This window comes from Saccostrea echinata, unplaced genomic scaffold, assembly GCF_033153115.1.
Source record: "Saccostrea echinata isolate AGI-Se365-2 ecotype Australia unplaced genomic scaffold, CSIRO_AGI_Sech_v1 ptg000042l, whole genome shotgun sequence".
Taxonomy (NCBI): Eukaryota; Metazoa; Mollusca; class Bivalvia; order Ostreida; family Ostreidae; genus Saccostrea; species Saccostrea echinata.
The window spans coordinates 5148115-5174773 of NW_026889791.1; the positions used below are offsets into that span (position 1 = coordinate 5148115).

At 32.7% G+C, this 26659-nt stretch overlaps 1 protein-coding gene across 1 annotated transcript in view; it reads left to right on the forward strand.

The window, feature by feature from the left end:
• LOC133200986 (NHL repeat-containing protein 2-like) overlaps positions 1-26659 on the forward strand; it is a 292659-nt gene that overhangs the window by 39346 nt on the left and 226654 nt on the right. The window contains exon 3 of the mRNA XM_061336792.1: positions 9811-9945. Within this exon, the coding sequence (XP_061192776.1) occupies positions 9811-9945 (135 nt within the window). The remainder of the gene's footprint in view (positions 1-9810; positions 9946-26659) is intronic.

Below are 26659 nucleotides of genomic sequence, written 5' to 3' on the forward strand. Positions count from 1 at the left end.
ATAATTAATAAGTTCAATGTATAGGAAGGCTAGCTGTCTCAATCATTTCTGTTAGAGCATCTCTGATCAAGCAGCTCTTATCTGTATCCTTTGGGAATTAGACAGAAAAACTGCTTGTTAGTTTAAATTGTTAAGACCATTTTGATATTGTTTAATATGAAATTTTTGAATAATTTTTTGAAAATATCAAATAAATATGAAAGATGGGGGGGGGGGGGGGGGGGGCTGCAGATGGGCATTTGTCAAGGTCTAACACAACCAGTTGAGAAATTTATTATAATTAGTGCCTGCAGTACAGGAAATGTATAAACATCAAATATTACAAGGAATGGAAAAATCATGACATTTGTATGTCTGTATATGCTACACTTCTTCTAAAACAAGTTTGGATAAACAAACCATCTAGAGTATGTGTTTAGTAATTTTTGTGTATTTTTCTTTGAATTATACAAGAATTTTCATCAATTGATATCTTTTTAAAACCCCTGGTAATGCATTCTGATTTTTTGTCGACGAACATCTGATGGCACTATAATCTTAAATTAAGAATGTCCTTAACAAATTCGACTTTTTGTTAAGGTTCATTATTCCTCTGTTCACGTATATAAAATGTTGCTTTAACATTTATTATTTTCCAAAAATTGTATATTTTAAGTAAAATACAAACTGTTTTAGCATAGCTCTTGGGGCAAAATTGGACAAAAAGACATTTCAACTTGACAAATATATAAAGGAAAAGTAGACATCTATCCCATTTATAGTTGTCTTTCTTCTCAGAGAATATTGAACCTTAAATTTATGAAATGTTCATAATCAAATGCATACAGTATTTTCAATATTTGAATACTGAATGACTGCAAAAATTATTAGTAACACACCAAAATGGTGTCCTGCTAGATTAACACAAAAGATGGCTTATAAAAATCAGATGTTGTATTAACTACAGTTTTATGCACCCCCATGAATATGGCCAGAGCATATAGTGTTTGTTATGTACGTTTTCTGTCATTCCATGTCCTTCATCACACTTTGAATTTAGCTTAGTTTCAAAGAAACTTTTCAAGATATATTTATCAAAGTGCAAGAGCCATGAACATCGAAATATGCCTTAAGGCCAACATTTTTTAATGAAATGATTTTCGGGAGGGCCGACTGTAATTTCAGCTAAAACCAAATAAAAATAAAAGTCCCTGTTGTTGATTTTATTTTTAAATTTCCCACCGATAGTCAATGCAATTGCACTAATAAAATAAAATAATATGCAAATAAATAATTCTGATTGGCTGCTTCATTGAAAGCCATTATTATCATCCAATCAATTTACGTTTGTTATCAACCGTTTTGGAAGTGTATAAAATGCCAACATGGATGCAGAAATGTCAAATTTTACAAAAGTTGAGAATAATTTTGTCCTTATACACGATAGTTTATCCAAGTCAACCATAGCTAATAGGAAAAATCAATTAGAGTATGTCCAATGACGAAGTTAAGTTGGAGTTAAAAAAGAAATGATCAGCATAATTTTACTAGAGGATATGTTGACAGGACCGTCACTTTCGCTTTCGTACCATATACAGTAGTTCTCCTTTACAATTTTAATACCTGTGATGAACATGATAAAAGAATGGAAATCGAAAATAGACGTTCGAATTTTGTGAAGAATAAAATGTGACATATCTAACTTGCATTTATATCCAAGAAACATTTTCAAACTTGCAACATTTTAAAAAGATCAAATGTAGCACTGTGCAGATCACTGTAAATTCAGAAGTATTTTGTTGTGTGTTAAATACAGTAGTTTTAGAATAGATATAAACACTCACTGCAAACGAAACGCTATTTAATGTATGAATACTTTCAAGCTTTCAGAAGTTTGATAATATGCATAAACATATGCTGTATTGTAACATACATGTTTTCAACATGATTCTGGGTTTTATATTATACTGAGATTCTCTTTATAACAATTTATTTTCCATTTTTGACTTGTTGGTTCATGATTTTTTCAGTACTGTAAGCATAGTGAAGTTCTCATTATAAACTTTTTTTTTCTTTGGTCATCTTGTTTTGGTCATGATGAATATTATAATAAGAAATTCCTTGGATTTCCCCCATTTCTCATGAGGGTTTTATAGTCTACTTTAATTTTTGTTTTGCGGTTATCATATTTTAAGCTCCAAACCATATATTTGGCAGTTTTTATTGAATAATTGAAAATAAAAAAATCAGACACTTTTTCCAATTTTTTCCAATTTTTTTAAAAAAAGTTGACTGCATAAAATGTGGAATTTTATTTTTATTTATCCCCCCCCCCCCCCCCCCCGACCCAATTTTTCAAAAAAAAATTCCCGTAAATCATTTAATAAATAAATGTTGGCCTAACTAAAAAATTAATTAGGATTTCAATATAGATAGTTTAGACTTTTAGCTTTTTATAACTGTTTTTTCTTTTTTAGATATTTATTATAGTTTTAGGTCACCTGAGTCACTCAGGTGACCTATTGCTATCCGTTTTTGTCTGTCGTCGTTCGTCGTGCATCATGGGTTAACATTTGAACATTTTTAGCTTCTCTGAAACCGCTCAACCAATTTCAACCAATTTAGGCATATAGCACCTATGGGTGAAGGGGAACGGAATTTGTGTATTTCATGGTCCCTGCCCCCCTGGGGCCTGAGGGGTGGGGCTAAAACCACCAAAATTAATGCAATCTTTAAAAATCTTCTTCTTCAATCCTGGACATCAAGCAGTCAAACTGTTGGCATAATTGTAATAAAAATTGAGCCCTCTACCAAAATTGTGAAATTCATGGCCCCAGGGTCAGGGGTTGTGGTTCTAAGGTGGGGCTATATACATCGTATAGTGGAAGTGCATTATTTCTTTGAAAATCTTCTTCTCTGCTCCTGGCCATTAAATAAACTAACTAAGTACATAGTAATGTTGAGCAAGACTGCCTCTTCCAAAATTGTGAATTTCATGGCCCCAGGGTCAGGGGTTCTGGTGTTACGGGGTGGGGTGGGCTCTATTGATTATATAGTGAAAATGCATTAAATCTTTGAAAATCTTTTTCTCTGCTCCTGGGCATGAAATAAACTAACTAAGTACATAGTTAAGATGAGCAAGAGTGCCTCTACGGAAATTGTGAATTTCATGGCCCCAGGGTCAGGGTTTCTGGTGTTAGGACGGGGCTCTATTGATTATATAGTAAAAATGCATTAAATCTTCGAAAATCTTCTTCTGTGCTCCTGGGTATGAAATAAACTAACTAAGTACATAATTATGATGAGCATGGCTGCCTCTTCCAAAATTGTGAATTTCATGGCCCCTGGGTCAGGGGTTCTGGTGTTAGGGTGGGGCTCTATTGATTATATAGTGAAAATGCATTAAATCTTTGAAAATCTTCTTCTCTGCTTCTGGGTATGAAATATACTAACTAAGTACATAGTTATGATGAGCATGGCTGCCTCTTGCAAAATTGTGAATTTCATGGCCCCTGGGTCAGGGGTTCTGGTGAAAGGAGGGGGGGGGGGGGGACTCTATTGATTATATAGTGAAAATTCATAATTTTTTTTCAAAATATTTTTTTTCTACTCCTGGTTATAAAGCAAAGAAACAAGTGTATAGATATGATGAGCAAGGATGCTTTTACAAAATTTTTAAAACTTGTGGCCCCAGGGGTTCTGTTGTTTCTCTGAAGGGGGGGCTCTATTTGATTATATAGTGCAAATGTGTGAATTCTTTGAAAATCTTCAACTAATTACATAGTTATGATGATGAGAGTACCTTCATGACCCAAGGTCATGGGTTCAGTTGTTAGGGTAGGGCTGTGTTAAATAGTGAAAATGCATTATTTCTTTGAAAATCTCCTCTGCTACTGGGCATATTGGAAGCAAACAGAGTAAGAGTTTTAATAAGCAAGGTATTTTTACCAGAATTTTGAACATCTGGACCATTTAGTCAAGTGTTCTGGTCCTGGCCAGGGCTCTATTAATTTGTATTCTACTGAGCTGAGTTATTCCCCTTTGCCAAATTGCCATTCACCTTTGATAATTAATCACTGTAGATAATGTATTTGAAAGGTTAATAGAATTAGAAAATTATGCAAGAACATTTATTGTATATTACAAGAAGTACTTTGATAGTTTTTATAATCAGATATACTTGGAAATAATAGATGAATAAAAATGAAACAAAAATAACTTATCTTTTTAAATGTTCTTCAAAGGCCAAGTGAGACCAATGTGAGAGGTAATAATTTTATAGACATTTTGTTAAAAGTCTGCATGGTAATAGGGATAAATGGGAGACAGATAGAAAGATACTAGACCAATTATATTGTTGATCTTAATTGTACTATTTTTCTTGCTATTGGGCAACAAAACTTCATTTATCATGCAGTTTATGGATCCTCTAAATTTTTGTACTCAGGTGACCTTTAAGGCCCTTGGGCCTCTTGTTTCAAGAAGAGACTCTACAGTACAGTATATTGGCTTTGTTTTGATTGAAATTTGCATGAGGAACGTCATTATTTGTAATGTAATGTCATTGTGTTACATCGCAATGTCGTAAAAATATCCATTGCAATTGTATAAACACATTTAAAAACTTAAAATTGAAAAATAGAAGTATCTACTCACCATCTTAATCATTTTACCAATATTTTATAATAAATTAAGATAGACGTTGATTTCATATTGCAGTTTATGTGATAACTTCCCACGAGTTTAAATTTCATTATATCCTGTAGTACAGTTTAGTATAGTAAGAAAATCTACAGGGTTTAAACTAAGCACTCATTCACTTGCAAATTGCGAGTAAAATTTGGCTTGGCCTCATAGAATTTATAACTTGTTTGCCCACATGGCGAATTAAAAATCTGCAGGGGACCAGAATTCATTCCCAGTCCTCTTACTGAAAAACAAACATTTTCCCAAGGTTTTTGCTTTGAAACTCCCAACCACTGAAATAAATCAAAGCAGCATCGTCCTATTGTTTGTAAATATCCTTCATCTAATCCATTTACCAGTACTTCATGATTTGTGAAATCCCTAAGAAGATTAATTGTCTTTTTTTTCTAGTCTGAATTTCCTCCATTCCTTTGTGTAATGGTTGATACGTGATAGTTATCAAATTAAATTACTTCCATTTAATCAATTGTATGAATAGTAAGTGTTAATACTTATTTCAGACATGTTGCAATTAAAATATTTAAACAAAACTGTCAGTGTGACAGTGTCACTTCATCAGTTTTGAAGGAGCAATATATAGTCCAATGACCAGAAAAGGGGACTATGTATATTACACTTGTAAAAAAGGATAAATAAATTGTTTATTGAATTCAGTTTCATTTCCTATGATTTAATTTATATATGATATCCAATTTTACAAAGTAAGAACTTCAATTTTGATTTTAAATAAATGTATTTATATTTAATTGGTATCTACTTATTTTGTCCCAGTGTATTCAAAGAATCGGGAGAAAAATCACAGAGATTGTGGGCTAACAAATTCACCTGTGGGCTCCTAAATATAAAACTTTAGGAGCCCACATGGCTAGTGGAAATTTAAGTTAAGTTTAAACCCTGATCTGTGTCACCAAGACTGTGTATCATTTAAGGTAGTACACAGTAGATAGGCCAAAATTTTCCTCAAATTCAATTTTTTTGAATAATTGATATTTTGTTCTAGGATACAAAATATTTCTTTATATGTAATATGAAAGAAATGTAACCGCACAATTTTTGCCCACACTTTTTTAAATATGGCCTATCAGATCCCTGTAAGAAGATTGTGAAATCAGACATTCGACTTGAGAGTGCTTTATTTAAAAAACTATCGATTGATCAATTGCAAACTTGTTTGATGCTGTTTATAATGGCAACCTTTTTGTAACTAAAATTCAGTAATATATTGATCCCAGCGATATTTTGAACCCAGGTTCAAAAGATGGCTGCGAAATATTGACACCCCCCCCCCCCCCTTTTATAAAATATTGAACCCAGGGTTCAATTAAGAAATGAATTTAATTTTTGAAGATTCATAAGGACTTGAATTATGTTGCTTCATGCCGGCATATTTCATGAAGCGCTTTAATGCTTCATGATAAATATGCTGGCATGAAGCGTTGAAGTTCATGTACCTCATAAATTTTCAAAAATTAAATTCATTTCTTATATTATCATTATTTTTCTGATTATTTGCCACAAATAACAACATTCAACTGTCATTTTTAAAGCAAAACAGTTTGCACTATAGTTTTGACATCAAGTAAGGTATTATGATGTAACAATGGAGATGTCCATGCCCATTTATGATAGTTCATGAGAAAATGAACTGTATTATGGGTGAATTCAAAAATAATGACCATTAAATTGAAATTTTTTGATAAAATTCAAAGCTTTTTCAAAAGTAGGTCAAACTCCTAGGTCAAGGTCAAAGGGTCAAAGAGGTTGATATCCAGAGGAAGGTCTTGTTACAAGGAATACACATGTGAAGTTTGAAACCCCAAGCACCAACTGTTCAAAAGTTATGGCCAAGGTTAAAGTTTTTCAAAAGTAGGTCAAACTCCAAGGTCATTGTCAAAAGGTGAAAGTTGTTGGTATCCAAAGGAAGGCCTTGTCACAAAGAATACACATTTGAAATTTGAAACCCCAAGCACCAACTGTTCAGAAGTTATGGCCAAGGTTAAAGTCTCATAAAATTTTGCAAAAGTGGTTCAAACTCCAAAGTCAAAAGGTCAAATATGATGGTAAGCAAAGAAAGGTATTGTCACAAGGAATACACATGTGAAATATGAAAGTCATAGCTCCAACCAATCAAAAGTTAAGGGCAAGGTTAAAGTTGACAACAGACAGACAGACAAACAGATAAACAGACAAACAGACAGACAGGACAAAAACAATATACCCCCGGGATCTTTCGATCCGGGGGCATAAAAATCAGAGAATCATATACTGATAAAAGTTTTTTCAAGCTGGGGAACAAAACATCAAATGTTGCACTCCTGACATTGTTGGGTATGCACAGATACTTGACTCTCATTAATGCTGCTTGTGATTTACATGACATTTTAAAGTTTTAAATTGTGTATCAGTTTTTGTTTTACACTTTGAAAATTCCTTTTTGACTTTATTGTCTTTCATATTATTAAAATCGTAGTTTTTTTGGCAACACTACATTTTTTCTGTTGCACTCCTGACATATGGTATGACATTTTTTTCAACATTCAGCCATGACCACATCTTGGTCACACGAAAGTTGCTACAGTCTAAATGTAAAGCCCAGTACTTTGAATATTATAAGAGAAGTCTTTATTTCCAACATATTAACCATTATTATTTATTTCACAGATCTTCAAAAAATATTGAATTTTCAAAATGTCACAAAAAGATGTTGCACTCTTGACATTTTTAACATATCATGCACATGCATGCATATGTGTGCATGTGTAATCCATTAAACGACCAAAATACTTGATTACCACAGTTAATGAAGCTTACAGGTAATAAGACACCAAAAGGGAGTTGGGGAGCATTCAGGGAACATCTGTAACGGTCCCCATTACATTTAAAACTAGTATTCTATTTACATCCATTAGAACTGTTTAGTAAAGGCAAAATTAGACACCATGTGTTGTGTACAATTTGACAATATTGAACATGAGTACATGTATATACATATATTTGCATTTGATTTGTATCAAAGTCAAGTTCCTCGTTGGTCTGGGGGCATGATTCTCGTTTTGGATGCGAGAGGTCCCTGACGACCCTGTATGTTTTTTATTTTTTAAAATTTTTTTAGATTTACTAATTGATAGTATTCAACATATGAAATGAGGAAGTTATGACATCTGAGCATCATGTCACCTGAGTATAAAAACCTTCTCATAAAGTCATTTACACATTTTAAAGAATAAGCAATCAAATATCTATGTATCCATATTGGCATTTTCTATTTCCTTCAGTACATACATTTAATTACTCTGCAAATCCAGGGAAAGGGGGGGGGGGGGGCTCCTTATAGGTCTGCGCATGCTCTTCTTTTTTCCTTAAAGCAGGGGACACAAAATCTCTGAATTAGCTTGTTTTAGAATGTGAAAAAAATGCTTTTATTCAAAGGTATTTCATGGTTGAATTTGTAATACTGTAAATTTAATACATTTGGCTGTGTATTCTTTTTAGCGCCTTTGGCGGAAAGCAACTTCCGCTAATTCAAGTACAATGCTAAATGTCTTGCACTTGGGTACATAAATAAAAACATTTAGAAATGCTCTAAATCAAATCTACGCTAACTTGTTCAAAAATCAGTATCCTCAAATATCTTACATGCTAAATATAATACATTTACAGTAAAATAGGATATGTATGTCATGCCTTATAACTAAAATAATTTAGAAAGGCCAAGTTCACAGTTCAAAAAGTGTCAAATTCTGAAGGTCTCTGAAATATGAATTTCTAAGAGAAAGAAAAACTTTTGTATTAAAGGATTTTGTATTAAAGCATCAGGAGGTCATATTTGGCACAGAGGTAGCTTAATTGTTAGCAAAGGTCTATCACAATTCTATGTATAAGAGCAAGATAACTTTACTAAGAAGGTAACAATTCTTAAGGCCATGACATTTTACCTCACCAAAGGCTTAAGTGAGCTTTTCTGATAAAAAAAAATTGTCAATTGTCTGTTGTTGTCTTTAAAAACATACAATTTCATCTTCAGAACCACTGGGCCAATTTCAACCAGAGTATCCTTGGAAAAAGAGGGTTCATTCAGTAATCAATAGAAATGTGTGGGGAGAAACATTTATCGCTAAAGGAGAATTAGAATTCTGTTTTGACCTAGTGTTAAGGATCTATCATCGTGTATTCCAATAAAGGGCCACACCATCTTCCAAGGGGAGATAATTAGGAAATAGTAATAATTGGGTGAGGTCATTTAAAATCTTCCTCTCAAGAACCACTTTGCCAGAAAAGATGAAACATGTGAAAGCTTTCTGACATAGTGTAGATTCAATTTTGTTCAGGTCAGGACCCCCAGAGGCAAGGTTGGGCCAAAATGGGCAAGCCAATCAAAGTATTACATAGGAAAATGTAGGAAAAAATCTTTAAATGTCTTTTTCCCAGAACAGCAATGATTAGTCATATTCTCAGATTGTGTATACTAGATACAAGTTTGGTCAAATCATGACCCCTGTGGACAGGATGGGGCAACTGTTGGCAAACAAAGTCTTACGTGTGAATTATATTTAGGAAAAATCTTTAAAAATCTTCTTCTCAAAAACGGCAAAGCCATGATCAGTCATATTTATATGCAAACATCCTCATGTAGTGTAGGGTTCAGTTTGTTCAAATTATGACCCCAGGGGCAGAGTGGAACCAAAATGGTTAAACAAAGTATTACATAGGAAGACAAGAAAAGTATTTAAAAATCTTTTCCCCAGGAGCAGCAAAATAATGATTAGTAATATGTATGGAAGCATCCAGAGGAAGGGTGGGGCTACAATGGGCAATCATAGTTTTACAAAATATATAGGAAGAAGAATCTGCTGACAAAGAACAAGAAAGAAGATAATTACTCAGGTAAGCATTGTGGCCTATGGGCCTCTTATGATGCTTAGACTGAAGATAGTCATATTTTTGCTCATGACCAGAGGTATTACATTTCCAAAAGATGTAGTCAGTGGGAATTTGCAGCATAATTTCCTAGCAAGCTTGCTAAGTTTCCAAGTTATTTTTATATGCCCTTCTTTAAGTTTATGAAGAATCTTATAAGCCCATTTCTACATGTAGTTTTGTCTTTCATTAATTATTTGTTTACAGCACTGTGTAGGTGGATTGGACAGAGGGTTTAAAGATGGAAAATTTTCACAATGCCGTTTCGATTCTCCACAAGGTGTAGCAATGAAGGGTGGTGCTATTTATATAGCTGATACAGAAAATCATACCATTAGGAAGGTAAGCTTGATTATTTGTGAAAATTCTGCAATCAACATGCTTCTGATCCATCCACCATAATGGTTATTATGAAACTCAAAGGGGTGGGCAGTTTACAGAGCTGCCAACCCTTACAATTTTGTTTTAAGGCTTATGATTTGAGCATCTAAAATTATGATTTATCTATTTATCCTTAGAATCTCCATTTCTCTCTGTCAGATGTTTGAAATACCTATATTTTCATAGCTGTCCACTTTCAGTTTCACTATTATAATACAAAAGTCATAATCCTTACAGCGCTTGCTTGTATTGTCATTGTCTGTTTCTATGCTAATGTGTGACCTAAATCATTTCAAACAAATCAAAATGAAAATATCTAGCGGCCTGGGGCCTTAGCAGCCTCTGGACTTATGAATTTTCATTTGATGATGTTGGCAGCACTGAATATTACTTGATGCATGTGGCTATCATATTTAAGGGTCAGACTAATGATTTTTTAACTCACCTGAGCCAGAGGCTCAAGTTTAAATGAGCTTTTCTGATCAAAATTTGTCCATTGTCTGTTGTTGTCATCATTGTTATTGTTGTAAACTGTAAACTTTTGACATTTTTATCTTCTTCTCCAGAACCACTGGGCCACTTTCAACCAAACTTGGCACAGTGTATCTTTGGGTAAAGGGGATTAAGATTTGTTCAAATGAAGGGCCTAACCCTCTTTCAAGGGGAGATAATTAACAAATAGTGAAAATTTGGTGGGGTTATTTAAAAATCTTTTTCTCAAGAACGACTGGACAAGAAAAGACGAAACTTATATGAAAGCTTCCTGACATAGCGAAGATTCAATTTTGTTCAAATCAGGACCCCAGGAGGTAGAGTGGGGTCACTATGGGTGAACAAAGTTTGACATGGGTATATATAAGAAAAATCTTTTAAAATCTTCTTCTCAAGAACAGCAAAGCCATGATCAGTCATATTTATATGGAAGCATTCTCAGGTAGTGTCCAAATCATGACCCCGTTGGATAGTTATCGGCTTATATGAAAGCTTTCTGACAAAAAGTGATCAAAGTTTTGCATAGGAATACATGGGAAAAATCTTCAAAATTTGTCTTCTAAAGAAATGCAAAGTCATGATAAATCGTATATAGGAATCACCTTGTCCGTTTGTCTGTCTGTCTGTCTGTGCCGCAAACATGTCTTGTCCATATCTTTCTAATGGAGGAACATTAGAATCTACTACTTCACACAAAGATTGTTCATGGGGGTGTGTCATGACCTTGACCCAAGGTCATTTGAACAATTTCAAGGTAACTGAAAGAAAAAGTTCATAATTTGTGTCCGGTCCATATCTTTCTGATGGATAAACTTCACTCGGGTGAGTTCCCATTTTATGCAAAGATTGGTTATGACCTGAGGGTGTGTCATGACCTTAACCCAAGGTCATTTGTGCAAGTTCAAGGTCTGTGACAGAAAAAATTCATAATCTATGTCCAGTCCATATCTTTCTTATGGCAAATAATGTTGGGATGTTGGGAGTTTCCACTTCACACAAATATTGTTTATGACCTGAGGGTGTGTCATATCTTGATCTATAGTCAATGTAGTAAAAATAGATAAATAATGCATCCATACTTTCCAATAGAGAAATATTTGAAAAAATCACTCAGGTGACCTACTGCTATCTGTTTTTGTCTGTCGACGTGCATTGTGTGTTAACATTTGAACATTTTTAGCTCTGCCCCTGCGAGATGATCATGAATAATTCATGATTTTCCTTGAATTATTTATGAATTTTATTCATGAAATGTTCATGAAGATCCTATGAACTTATTATTGGACATTTTCAAATCATGAATTTTTATTCATAAAAGAAAGTTGATGAATATTCATGAATATTTTTTTCATGAATAATTCATGAAGAGTCATATTCATGAAGATTCATCATCTTAAGAATTGTCCAATAATAAGTTCATTGCATCTTCATGAACTGTTCATGAATAATTTTACAAAATTTATTCAGGAATGTTCATGAATGAATAAAATTCATGAACTATTCATGAATATTCTTGCTTATCTGTATACAAAAAATGTGATATTATTATTCACTTTATTCATGAAAATGCAAGAAGTCTAATCACGCAAAAAACTTTAAAAGAAGATATTTTATAATACAGCATCTTGAATGATTTCACAAAATTTCTGTTTGTTTTTCAACCATGGCAACAAAATGTTTTTTTAAAGTAAACAACTCTGATAAGTTGATAACCATAATTATGTATATCGTCGTATACCCTAAATTCGTCTGTACCCTAAAATTGTCCTCAAACTTGACGCAGCCTGCACGTTTCGAACTATGTATCGATGACGTCACTTTTAATTGTTATGACTGGTAAACACAATGATGCTAATGCATATGAATATGCAGTTAAATATGCAGTTTAAACTCGTAGTAAAATTAAAGAAAAATAAAAATCCTTAAACTATCTGTTTTTCCTTAGGTCCATTTTTTATTGAAAGTGTACACGGCAGTTACGTTCCCAAAAATCACTTCCAGATCAAATTTACCTTCAATTTATTATTTTATACCTGTCAATGTATTGAATTACGTGCATGGGCTTTTAATTTAAGAATTTGAAAACAAAAATTTAATGCTCCCAAATCATAAGGATGTTATATACTTTCCACCTAGAAATTGACGTTACCCGTGTTTGGTTGACGTACTATGCGGTATTACAAATTATTTCAGAAAAAAAATCTAAGTCATCACTGCAAATGATAGAGTCTCCAAAAATCAAAGATTTTATCAGTAACTTTGACTAATAACTGTGAATGCTTCCAACAATAGAATTTCTGTTGGTCTTACAAATTAAAACATTTTATATCATGCTGGTGTTTTTCTCTTTTCTTTCATTTTGTGTGTGTGTGTGTGTTTTTGTGTGTGTGTGGGTTTTTTTCTGTTTGTTTGTTTTTGTTTTTTATAAGTTGTATATAATCGAGACTTTTTTTCTCCAGGAATATGTTTTTTATGTCTAATCATGATATGAAGAAAATTTGATATGGTAAATAGAAAGATCAATAATATTCTATCTCATGATAAAATTAAAAATATAAGATATTTATGAAAATAATATTTACTGAGGGTATGTTAGTAATGCAACTTGAAAATTCGTTTTAGTGTATGATATTTGATGAGAATATCTTAAATAGTTTCTTTAAAATTGAAATTGAAATCTAAAAAGTTGGATATAGATGATAAATTCTCGCCAAATTATGTATAAGTGCATAAACTTACATAAATATATCTTAAATGGTTTCTTTAAAATTACAGACCCTGAAATGTGCTACTACCCCACAGGCATGCTGCACGAACGGTACACGCTCACTACACGGTTTGCACGAAACGCTGCACGGTTTACACGAAACGCTACATGGTTTGCACGAAACGCTACATGGTTTACACGAAACGCTTTGTACGAAAGACTGCACGGTTAACACGAAAGCCTGCACGAAACGCTTTGTACACATTTCTCACACGCTTTGTACACGATTCTCGCACGCTTTGACCTCGATCTGGATTTTCTATTCGGAATCTCTCGAACTTTATCTAAATTATCACGGATTAGTCAAAGATTAGTTAAGAATTGCAATCATTTAGATTAAGTAAAGAGTAAAACTCGCATCAACAGTACTATATTCACAGATAAAATACTCAATGTTCAGTTGTAATTAATTAATAGTTGTCATTGAGTATGTGACCTGCCCGGTGAAATGCCTATCATCGTCTAATGTACAAATCTTTTTCACTAGACTCTAAATTACGCACTGAAAAAAAATAATTATATTTGTAATTCATAATCTTTTACAGAATTCAATGATTTTACAATTATAGCTTGATATTAAAATGTCTTTTTATTACTGACAAATTAACTCAGTTATTGGTGTGGAAAAAATGATTAAATTGCGTATGATTTCTGTAAACGGATTGATTTTCTTTTCCTTTCCTTTTTTTTTATTTAAGGGGACCGACTGGGGTTTTCATTGCGCAATACTTCGCGCAGCATAGTAAAACAAGGCGTATTTACTCTTTTAAAGCAACTATTTTTACGTAATTTATAAAAATTAACAAATTTAGGAAATCTAAGGTTAAAAAATCTAATTACATTTTTAAATAACTGATTTATGAACGATTTTTCAAATAATGGGTATACAGACGTCGTAATAGTGTGTTTTTGACGTTATGAATAACCGAAGTTCTTTAAGCGGGGTCATTAATTATGCCATAAAATAAAAAGTATAAAGTACATGCTCTTGAAATTTTAAACATAGGAAATTGAGAATCTAGCAATCATTTTTATTATTTTTTGTGTAAATCTGTGATATCTATCATGTTTTGTTGTACTCCATAAAAACAGGAAAATATCATGAATTTTGACATTTTGAGATGCTCCCTCTGGAAACCAGACGGTAGAATTTTGTGTTTCATGCACAAAATGTATAATATAGTATTACCTATCAAATAGTATAATTTGAGCAAAAAGTCTAGAGTAGCATTTGTATAATTTGCTTCGAAGTGCGAAAAAATGGTATTTTCCTATATAATCCTATAGTAAATGTACCTGTATTTTGAGATGGTCCCTAAAAAATAACCAGACGGTAGATTTTCACTAAACTTAGCTTGTATACCGAAGTCAATGTAAGGTACATATGGTATAAAATTAAAGAGTTTCTCTATAGTAGTTTTCACACAATAAAACCCCAGTCGGCTCCCTTAATTATTGATTGATTTATTCTTTTTTTTTTTTTTGATTTAGTAAATAAATAATTCTATTTGATTAAATTAGGATCTATTTATAATTTGCAAACTTTAAGGTAATATGTACACTGCATCACACAAGAACATTATGCAGGAAAGGGGGGGGGGGGGTTTAGATTACCGAGATCTTACTTCTGTACATGGCTAAATATAACGGGCACTTGTTTCAGTAAGTATACCATTGGGTAAAAAATGTTAAAGAAACAAATGCCCATTCAGAGAAAAAAAAGATATCCATATCTCCAGTGGGACCAGATACATGTAATTCATTACTTTATTCAGAATGGTAAATATATCGTTTCATTAGGGAATTAAACTTTGATTGATCATTTAAATTTAATTTGGTAGAGAAGTCGGGGAGGCATTGTGTTTATCAAATAAAAACAATATATCCACCACCTTGTATAATTCTTGATCTCAAACCCCGTCTAGACAAAAAAAAAATGTAATCAATAGTCGCGGCTCTTAACAATACATTCAATATACAGTGAAACCTGTCTTATCCGACATGCTGCGGGAAATAAAAACAATGTCGGATTAGGCAGTGTGTCGGATTACCCAGTGTTGAATATTTCTGAGCATTATCATTAGTGTCAGACGACTTCATACAAAATTAAAAAAAATCATTTTTCATTAGGTTAAGAGTACACTTGTATTTAATTATCAAAGTGTTTGCATAATTGTGTGTTTCTTCGCTGTATAAAATATATCTGATTAGTATTTCTTTGAGAAACAGCGTTTGTGATATAGCATTAGTAAACTCTGCAGTAATATACAATGTTTTTCTTTTTTTTAATGGACAAAACATGGAACTGCCGATCGCTTCGAGATTTCGAGATGTTGCAATTTAATTTTTACTTACTGACAGTCGATATAAAAGTAAATATTTTGTCTACCATCTCTACACAGTGGTATTGTTTTTTTCTACAGATTTTCGCCATTGTTTATTTCTCAACATAGACTGTGCTATTAATACCCTCACGCGACTTTTCATACAAACGGGACGTAACTCTAAAACTGTGCGATTGAATTTTAATCAAACAGACGTAATATTTTAAAATTAAAGGGCAAATGAAAGCGATATTTTTTGCTTTCGGCGAATCTTTTATGTACACAGCCTCGCTTGATTCAGTGTATATTAACCCGGAAATGAAACGTTTTCTATAAGACAAGATGCTGCCTTTCAAATTATGTATTGTATACATGTTACACAGTAGTACGCCGAACTCATTTTTTTTTTTTCATAACATGGCTTTATGAAGGACCCTGACTGCATATTTGATTTTAATTTCAAGCTAAAAATCTTATTTATTCTGTAACGTAAAGGCGATCTAAACACCATGTACTCTTTTTATTTTCTGTCGCGTGGATGCTATTTTTTTTCAATGCGAGAATAAAATTGATAACAACAGGGACGTACGTATATATAACATCAAAGAGAAATAATTGCCTAATTTTTAATTCAAAAACTGTTCATTTATAATTGCTTTCATAAACACTTTTGAACTCGTACATGTAATTAACTACTCTCTAAGTAGACCAATCTTGTGACCAAACGTGACATTCATGTTACATGTACCTGGCCAGCGGCTAATTACGGTACACCAGTGTAATTATGTCGGATTACTCAGGGTAAATCATAAAGTAATTATCTACTTCTGTTGACAAAAAATCGCCGGAATTCGGAATGTGCAGTGGTCGGAATATACAGTGTTTTATTCTATATAAATTATAAAGAAATTTTTGGGAATAAAATATTACGTCGGAAAGTCCAGTGTGCCGGATTGCACAGTTGTCGGATTGGACAGTGGGCACTGTACATGTATACCTGACCAATGAAAGCTAAAAATTATGTTCAAGAACTGCGTGATTAATAAAACAACTACTATATAATTATTCAGGATTTATTTCTTTATAATTTTTTATTCACGAATAGACTGGCAAGTTAATTCACTCTTTACAGATAATTGGATAAATTTAAGAAAAAAAATCCACGGGTATTTATTTGTACCCATTAAATACTAATAAAACAATTTAATTTCACGAATTAAAAATCAATCCCTATTGTCGGTTGTCATCCTAGCCATGATTGACAAGAGCTAATACATGTAGCAGGACACGTTTTCAGTTCCCGGCATGCGGAGCCAGTGATCACTGTTGTAAATGACCTTGATCACAGTCGTAAGAAGAGTGTAGGAAGTGTAAAGAAGATTCCAGAATATTTTTAAGGGTAAGGGATGCATCGGGAGCACCCCGAAAAAAGCAATAATTTTCTTTAAAAACAAAATTATCTATAAAAACTTGTTTACAACGAAAGCTCAAAGTTTGTGTGTTTTCATTTGACACCCCCCCCCCCCCCCCCTCCGAAATATTTAAATCTGTATTTACCGATGCATATGAATTATAATTCATTTATATGACAATTATGAATCAACCAATTTTATGCATAAAAAGACTATAAATGACTCATCGTTCTAAAATTGTTTTTAAGAAAATTATGTTCGTTTATAAAGAAAAAAAATTAATTGTGCTCCCCGGCCTAGAATTGCCATACCTCACATTCATAGCAATGCACTAACTTTTGTATTTTATTTTTCACGCCTGTCTTATCTATCTATTATTTTGTATTAATCACCCAGATGTTCTTGTAATCTCTATATACAATAATTGTAAAATGGTGAAGAGATTCAAATTAATGAATGAAAAGAATTTCTGATGAATTTTCTTTAAAAAAATGTTCAGTATTGCTCCCTGTAAAAATGTATTGAATCAAATACTTTAAAATTGATTTGCAGATAATTAATTACTTTGAACACATTTTCTTTCCACCTTTATTTAAATAAAAAAGAACGAAAATGAAACAAATATGTAATACATTACCGAGTAATTTTATTTTGTTGTTTCCGTATTTTTTTTTCTCTTTTAAAATACCACCGGTATGATAGATCCGAATAATATTAGTTACAAACAACACAGAATTGCATGTTGATCCATCAATTGCCATTTTTAAAATAAAGTGACTTCCGAAAAAATCCTACACGTTTCTCACACGATTCTTGCACGAAAGTTGCACGCTCGCTACACGGTTTGCACGAAACGCTTTGGAGCTTACACGAAACGCTGCACGGTTTACACGAAACGCTACACGGTTTGCACGAAATGCTGAACGGTTTACATGAAACGCTACACGGTTTGTATAAAGGAAAAGCGCACAAAAGTCACACACTTTTTTGGGGTAGTAGCATGTTTCAGGGTCTGTGAGCAAAATGCAAATCTAAGAAAAGTGAGGTCAAGGTCACAGGAAAGTTCAAGGTCAAATGTTTTTGATGCAGTTGAATACTTCTCACAAATATGTATCAGCGTATTTAAGTTTGATAAAAATATTTTGAATGGTTTATTAAAAACTGAGCTAAACAATAATTTAAAATAAATGTAGTTAAGGTCAAAGGAAAGGTCAAGGTCAAAAAATGTTGATGCAGTTGAAGAGGTTACATCAGTATGTATTAGCATATGAAGTTTGATAAAAATAAAATGAATGTTTTCTTGAAAACTGAGTTAAGCACAAATTGAGAAAAGTGAGGTCAAAGGAAAGGTCAAGGTCAAAAAATATTGATGCAGTTGAATAGCTTACATCAGTATGTATCAACATATGAAATTTGACACTAATTTAAGAAAAGTGAGGTCAAGGTCAAAGGAATGGTCAAGGTAAAAAATGTTGATGCAGTTGAATAGCTCTTATCAGTATGTATTAACATATGAAATTTAATAACACTGTATTGAATGGTATCTTTAAAACTGAGCTAAACACTAATTTAAGAAAAGTAAGGTCAAGGTCAAAGAAAAGGTCAAGGTCAAAAAATATTGATGCAGTTGAATAGCTCTCATCAGTTTGTATCAGCATATGAAATTCGATAAAAATATCTTGAATGATTTCATTAAAACTGGGCTAAACACTAATTTAAGAAAAGTGAGGTCAAGGTATAAGGAATAGTCAAGGTCAAAAAATGTTGATGCAGTTGAATAGCTTACATCAGTATGTATCAACATATGAAGTTTGATTACACTATCTTGAATTGTATCTTTAAAACTGAGCTAAACACTAATTTAAGAAAAGTGAGGTCAAGGTCAAATGAAAGGCCAAGGTCAAAAAATGTTGATGCAGTTGAATAGCTTACATCAGTATGTATCAACATATGAAGTTTGATTACACTACTTTGGATTGGCAAAAAAAATTCTGGCCACAATATTTGGTTTAATCTTGAAAGACATTTCATGTTCAAAGAATTATACCTGCGGTGAGGAGGACGCTCATGGAAACATTTCTACCACACACGGTGTGTTTTCAACGTATCAACCATGATGACATGGTTGTCAGCAATACCACTCCAATAGCTCAGAAGTTGTTTACAACCCAGCTAAGACAAGCTGTCATAGTGCATCTTTATTCTGAAGAGTCAAGACTATCGATTTCAAAGAATGTCCTTCAGCAGGGCTTGACATTAAAGCTTGTCTGCTTGTCCGGTATCAGTGAAAAAAAATTATGGACATGTGAATATTGCTGGGCACTTGTCCAATTGGACAAGTGCATTTTAATGTAAAGGAGTCTCTAAATAATTAAAAAAACGACTGTAGAAAGTTAATTGGTAGTTTTAAGACGGAACCTGTACATAAAAACCAGACTTCGACACCGATAGGGATCGCTATTAATTGAGTTCACATTCAATTGGGATCGAAGTTCATTTATTGCATACTATACTGAAAAGGCATGGAACTTACGAACTTAACGAAGTTTGGTTCACTTGTGGACATTTATGTTGTTGTCAGACCAGATAAAATTTCGTTTTATGTGTTTGTTGTATTTATTAATAACATCACGAATCAATCAAGCACATGTCATGTGTAATGGACTTTATTTTAGTTTTCCAGTTGATATTTATTGAAAATTTTTCGGACAAGTGAAGTTGAAGTTCAGACAAGTATATGTCTTGGTCGCTTGTCCGAATGGACAAGTAGGAAAACAAGTTAATGTCGAGCCCTGTTCAGTATGCACAAGCATAGACATTTGGTCAAACCGATTGCCATCATTGGAACAGATGGATATATATTGTCTGTGCTAGGACCGTTCTTCGCAGATGACCATCTCTATGGTTTCAGAAAGATGACATCTTCCTTGTTGACAGAGGGTTTAGGGACGCTGTGAAGGTTTAAGAGGACCATGGTTACATGGTAAAAATGCCCATCTGTCTTCCTAAAGAGTCTACACAACTTTCAACTAAAGATGCCAATCTTACAGGCCTTGTAACAAAATGAAAATGGATTGTGGAGAGCACAAATGCTAGGATCAAACACTTTCGTTTCTTTGATAAAGTTGTGCCAAACAGCATGATTCCAAGCGTTGGTGACCTTGTAAAGATTATTTATGGGTTGCCGAACAAATACATGGGGGCATTGATTCACCATTTGAGTCTTTGGAGTGTACAGATTAAAAAGTAGGTCACTGTGACCTACTTTTTTAAGAAACTTGTTGGCTATTTCAGATAGTAATTGGCATAGAATTATCAAACTACATCAGTTGATGCATCTTGAGTCCTCGAAGTGTGTCAACCAAAAAGTAGGTCACTTTGACCTACTTTAGGAGTTTGATGGCTATTTCAGATAGTGATTGGCTTTAAGAATCATGAAATTTTGTCAGTTGATGCATCTTGAGTCCTTTGAGTGTATCAACCAAAAAGTAGGTCATTGTGACCTATTTTTTCAACTTCATGGCTAAATTTAAATATTTCAGATACTAATTGGCTTGTAATTATCAAACTTTGTCAGTTGTTGCCTTGCTGACCTCCCTTTGGAATTTCAAGGATTTATCCTTATGTATATGTTACCAAGAGGCTTAAAACAGATGGGATTATAGGTTGTACAATTTTCAGAAGAGCGATTCTAGGCCCTAGGGCCTCTTGTTTATTTTCATATTAAATGCAGTATCGTAATAAATTTCGTGTACAATTTGTAATAACTAAAAGTGAATATGATACTTAATTGTTTATTAGGCCCCCGCAAGGATTTGCGGGTGCCCTATAGTAAACACTCTGTCTGTCTGTCTGTCTGTCCGTCCGTCTGTCTGTCTGTCTCTCCGTCTGTCATTCTTCCGTCCACAAATTTTCTGTTTTCTTCCAATAACTTTTTTTGTAGTTGACCGATTAAGTTCAAATTTGGTATGTTGGTTGAAGAGGCAGTAAGACATATTTTGGTGCTAAGTTTGGTTCTCTATGTCATCCACTTTGGAGCTGGGGTGGTGGGGTAGATTCCTTAACTTTACATTAGAATGAATGCCAGGGTGAAGAGAGATAACTGCTGAGAATGTTCCTATTGTAAACTGTGAAAGCTGCAACTAGTCCCATGGGATTAATTAACTTTCCTCTTGAAGAAAATCCAAAGCATTATCTGTTTCTGTCAAATTGAGATTAATTAAAACCTCTGTCTGCAAATGAAGTTTGTTTTGAAGTTAAAGTCAATTCTGAATGATTTACATTCTCTGAAATGTGGATTTAAATAATGTTCATACTTTATTTTGGTAAAATACACAATGAGTTATGATTTTATTAAATTCTGAAAACAAGATATACATAAAGATATGTTTTTAAAATTTTTTTTTGTTTTTATTTATTTATTTTATTTATTCATTCATTTTTTTTTTTGTTGCCGTATGTAAATTCAAGAATAATATTAATTACAACAGATAGTCCAATAATAAACTCATTCTATCATTACTGAAAAAGTTCTTATTGTAAACTTGGAAGAAAAGGATGTGAGAGCAGTACAATTAATCCCCTGGGATTAATTATCTTGTCTGGGGCAGAGAATTTTCCAGGCTTATCTTTATTTGTCACTTTAAGATAAATTAACCTTTGTCTGCAACTGATGTTTGTTTTGAAGTTAAGGTCAAGCCTGGGTGATATTTGCATTCACTGAAGGCTGGCATTTTATAAAACACATGCTTTATTCTTGTTTAAATATACATTTAATTGAGTTATTATAGATATGATGTTTTTTACTGCCTTATGTAAATACAAGGACACTCTTTACAGGTTGTTGGATATTTATGAATTATCTTGAAATTTTATAAATACAGTTGTTATTGCATATTCTTCTTCATATATTTTTTAATTTTTGTAATCAATTAGAATTCTCATTCTGTAAGCTGCACCCTTATATTTCTACCCCTCGGCGGGGCCCTTGCTGACTGGTCAGTTTTCTAGTTTCTTCAGCTTTTATCTACTCAATTCTTGTCTCTATGAACGTTCGTGGAAACCAAGACACATTGAAAGTTTTATAAGATATCATATGCTTTTTTTCCGAAATGAAGCCCATAAAATTATTTATTATTCATGTGAGGCCACACAAATTTGTAAAATAGTTCTTCGGATTTTCAAAAATAAAAAGTGAGGCAAGAGAGCAAAATAATTTTACAAATATTTTTTTTCATTTCGGGGTTGAAAATTATGAGCCGAGCGAATACAAGTAATATAATTTTTTTATGAATAAAGCATGACTTTAAAGAGCGAGCGCTTCAAAAATAAAGACTTAAAATTATTAGATATCATTTGTATACCACATGAACTTATGATTTTTAACTTTTGGACATTGTTTTCAAAAAACTAAAAAGTTCCAGGTTTCAAAGACTTTATTTTCATAACAATTAAGTAATGTTTTGCTACATTAAATAAGGTCTTTTAGAAGAGTTTCCTTTCATTCTATCAAATCATTAATTAAAATTTGTGGTCTCGTTTGCCTGAAATTTTTCCAGAGAGAGAATAATTTTTTGAAGCATTCATACAGTCCCTGAAACCTTCTACTTTCCCACTTGAATGGTGAGCAAACATAGAGCGAACAGTGAGTGAACGATGTGTGCAATTTGGTGAACGGTTGGTGAATGCTGAACAGTGAGTGAACACAGAACACGAATAGAGCACAAACATGAGGGCAAAGTGAATGGTGGTGAATGAACGGTGAATGTAAGATGAAGGATTTATTCAAAATGTCTCCGATATTTTCCTAAGGTTGTATACATTCTATTTTATCCTATTGTTAGGTCAAAAACATTAATACATCTCCTAAATAAATTAATTTTGGAGTGTCAACATTAGCATACCATGTAAAAAATTGTTCTGAACACTTCCAGAAACCCCCCCCCCCCAAATAAATATATAAATAAATAAGTAAATAAACGTTCCCACATTATCGTAAGAAAATAATACATGCACATTAAGTACACCTATTAATTGTGTTTCCGACAATATTTTCTTTACATACATATTATGTTTAAATTAAGCTCTTTAGTCGCAAAAGATTTATTGCTGTTAAGCATTGTTACTTCTACAAAACTCTGTAGTCAAAGTAGAGAAAATTACGAGGATACGTATTTCCATATAGAGGCGATTCCGTGTATAATTATAATAATAAAAAAATTACAATTGAAATTATTTTAAAAAGGTCTGTGGTAGTGTTACATAAAACACATGTATTCTAAAATTTTCATGTAATTATATATTAATGTGACATCTCTATTTTGAACGATGATTTTTTTTTAGCAGAATCCTACTTTAGACACCTCCCCCTTTCCCTGCCATGACATGTGAACAATAGGATACAAAGAGGCATTCATATTATTTGTTATAGATTTGAATTTCAGTAATTGATATTTTAGTAATATGTGCAATACTTAGATATAAACAGACAAATATTACACACACACACACACCCCCTCACACACACACACACACACACACACACACACACACACAGAGTCCGTCTTAATTAGCCCCCTCTTCCCAAATGCATGTACCTGTATCAAGCAAAAATTCCTAAGTTTTATCTTTTTTTAATATATCAGGCAGTGAAATAAAAAACAATTCCTTATCAACAAATCAATTTATTTGGCAGTCATAATCATTTTTTTTCCCTGCTTCAAGTTCACATAAAGTCCACATGCTTGTCCTGTCAATCAAAATCATTTGACACTGCACTGTGCTGCTGTATGTCTCGTCACACCCAAGGCAAAGTTCTGTAGTGTTCCCAAGGAGTTTAAAACGTGTTGGTCATTTCTAGATATGATTTCTACATTGCTCAATAAATAAATAAATGAATGAATAAAATACATTGGACATAAACACTTGGAAAAATTAAGCTGTATGAGTTTGATCCTCGCCAATTCAAATGCCACTGTCGGCACGTGTATTTTGAAACACAATTGATTCATGACTATTTTAGAATGTTAAATAAGCTGAAATTTTAATGTCACAAAATGCATTGACTTCCTTTTTAATGTGAACTAAAATATACTGCAGATACTGACGAAGTGGCATATTCAGAAAAAGGGGGGGGGGGACTCTTAATTATAACTATATCGAATGGTAAACATATATATAGTTACATTGACATGAAGGATTTTTTTCCTCTTAAAGAAGAAAACCTCATACCCTTCCAGGTACACAAAAAACATGGTTTTTTTTAAATTTTTTTATTTATTTTGGTGTATTACAATTTAAATAATTTTTTAACCACACTATTTTAATGTTTAATAAACGTTAAATATAAACACACTAAAAAATTGTCATAAAATTCAAGTAAATCCTGCTCAACTTCACTGAAACAACAGAACAAGTTCTTATGTAATTTTCCCTTCACAATTCTACTTTAAAGGCCCCAATGCTTTTGGTCAGGAGTGCAACTAATATGTTAGAATTATAAATCATCCAATAAGAATAATAATAAAGAAAAAGTGATGAGTAGAATTTTTCTGGTGGGTACAGTCCCTGAAACGTTCTACTTTCCCACTTGAACGGTGAGCGAACGCTGAACGAACGGTGAACGAACGCTGAACGAACGCAGAGCGAATTGTGAGTGAACGATGTGTGAACGCTGAACGCAACTTGGTGAACGATGTGTGAACGCTGAACGGTGAGCAAACGCAGAACGCGAACGGAGCACAAACGCGAACGCAAAGTGAACGGTGAACGCAAGATGAACGATTTATTTGGAATGCCTCTGATCTTTTCCTTACATTGAAACTTTTCTATTGTATGTATGCCTGGTGCTAAAAAAATAAATAAATAAAAAAGCAATAAAAAGTGTCCTAAGAAAGACGATACATGCAGAATAAGTAAAATTATTAATTTAAGTTTCTTACAATATTTTCTGTACATATACGATGTTTAAATTAAACTTTTTAATAAGACAATTTTTATCGCTGTAAACATTGTAATTGTTACCGAACGCTGTAGTATTAAAGATAAAATCAATCTAGTTGTAAAATAAATATGTTTATTCTTATTTGATATGTAAAATCCTTACAAATAATATGGATTTTAGAAGAGCAAACTACGGACTTATAGAATGAATTACAACGGTTGCAACAACCATACATATATTTCCGTGCCAAGACGATTCCGTGTAAAATAATGAGAAAAAAAAATTAAAATATTTTACAAAGGTATGTGGACGTATTGCATAAATACACCCGTATTTTAAAACTTTAATGCAATAATATTTATGATTCAGTTTTATTTTTTTTATTATGATTTATTGAGCAGACTTCTACATGTAACTGTAGACATTTCCCGGCCGTGATTATACTCGGATAAGATGATACAAAGAGGCATTCATATTTTTTGTGATATATTAAATTTTCACAACTTGATATTTAAGTAATATGCTGTCATAGTTTTTATTAAACAGACAGATGAGAGAGAGAGAGAGAGAGAGAGATTCGGTTTTAGCCCCCCCCCCCCTTTTCTCAAATAGTTGTACCTACATGTATATCAAATAAAAATTCTTTCTTTTTCTAAATATACCAGGCAATGAAAGAAACTATTTTTATCAACAAATCCATTTGTTTTACAGTCATAATCGGTTTTATTTTCCTGCTTCAAGTTCACATGAAGTCCACGTGCTTGACCTGTCAATCAAAATCATTCGACACTGTGCAGGTGTGAAAGTCTCGTCACACCGAAGGCAAAGTGTTAAGTATTTCTAAGAAGTTTTAACATTTTTTCTTATCATTTCTAGATCTGATTCCAACATTTCTAAAAAAAAAAATAATAATAATAACTAGATGGTTCTCGTTGCGAGCAACGAGTGGGTCTTCCGTCTGATTTTGGATAAGATTAGTCAAGATCTTGACTGAGATATTCGTCTGTAAAGAGTGAAAGGATGCATGTTGTTTAAAACATTATTTTGAGCTTCTTTTGTTCATTATTGCTTATCAAAATATTTCCCCTTGTTCGAGGTGTCAAAAATTTAGCATTCTGGCCCCTTATTACGTAAGATAAGTTCAAAATTTTATAATATATAGTTGCAGAACTTTAAAATAAACATTTTTGCTTCAGTAATTTATAACAAAATATTCATCATTAAAGAGTTATAGATGAAAGACTTTTGGCCCTTCTGAGCCCCTAATTTGAGGGGTCAGCCCCTTTTTCTTGATATCAAATGAAAGGTCTTGTGATTTTGAAGACTTTTTGTTCAACAACTATTCAGAAATTTCCTTTCGTTTAAGAGATATATAGAATAACAATATTTAGGGGCCAGCCCTCCAAGTCCTTAATGGGGATGTCTTGCAAAAATTAAAAGGGTGTATGTTGTTAAGAACATTATTTTGAACATCTTTTGTTCAATATTGCTTATCAAAATATTTCCCCTTTTCGAGATATAAATTGTCAAAGATTTACCATTCTGGCCCCTTATGGCCCCTTATTACGTAACATATGATCAAAATTTTATAATATATAGTTGCAGAATGTTAAGATGAACATTTTTGCTTCAATAATTTATAACAAAATATTCATCATTAAAGAGTTATAGATGTAAGACTTTTGGCCCTTCTGAGCCCCTAATTTGAGGGGTCAGCCCCTTTTTCTTGATATCAACG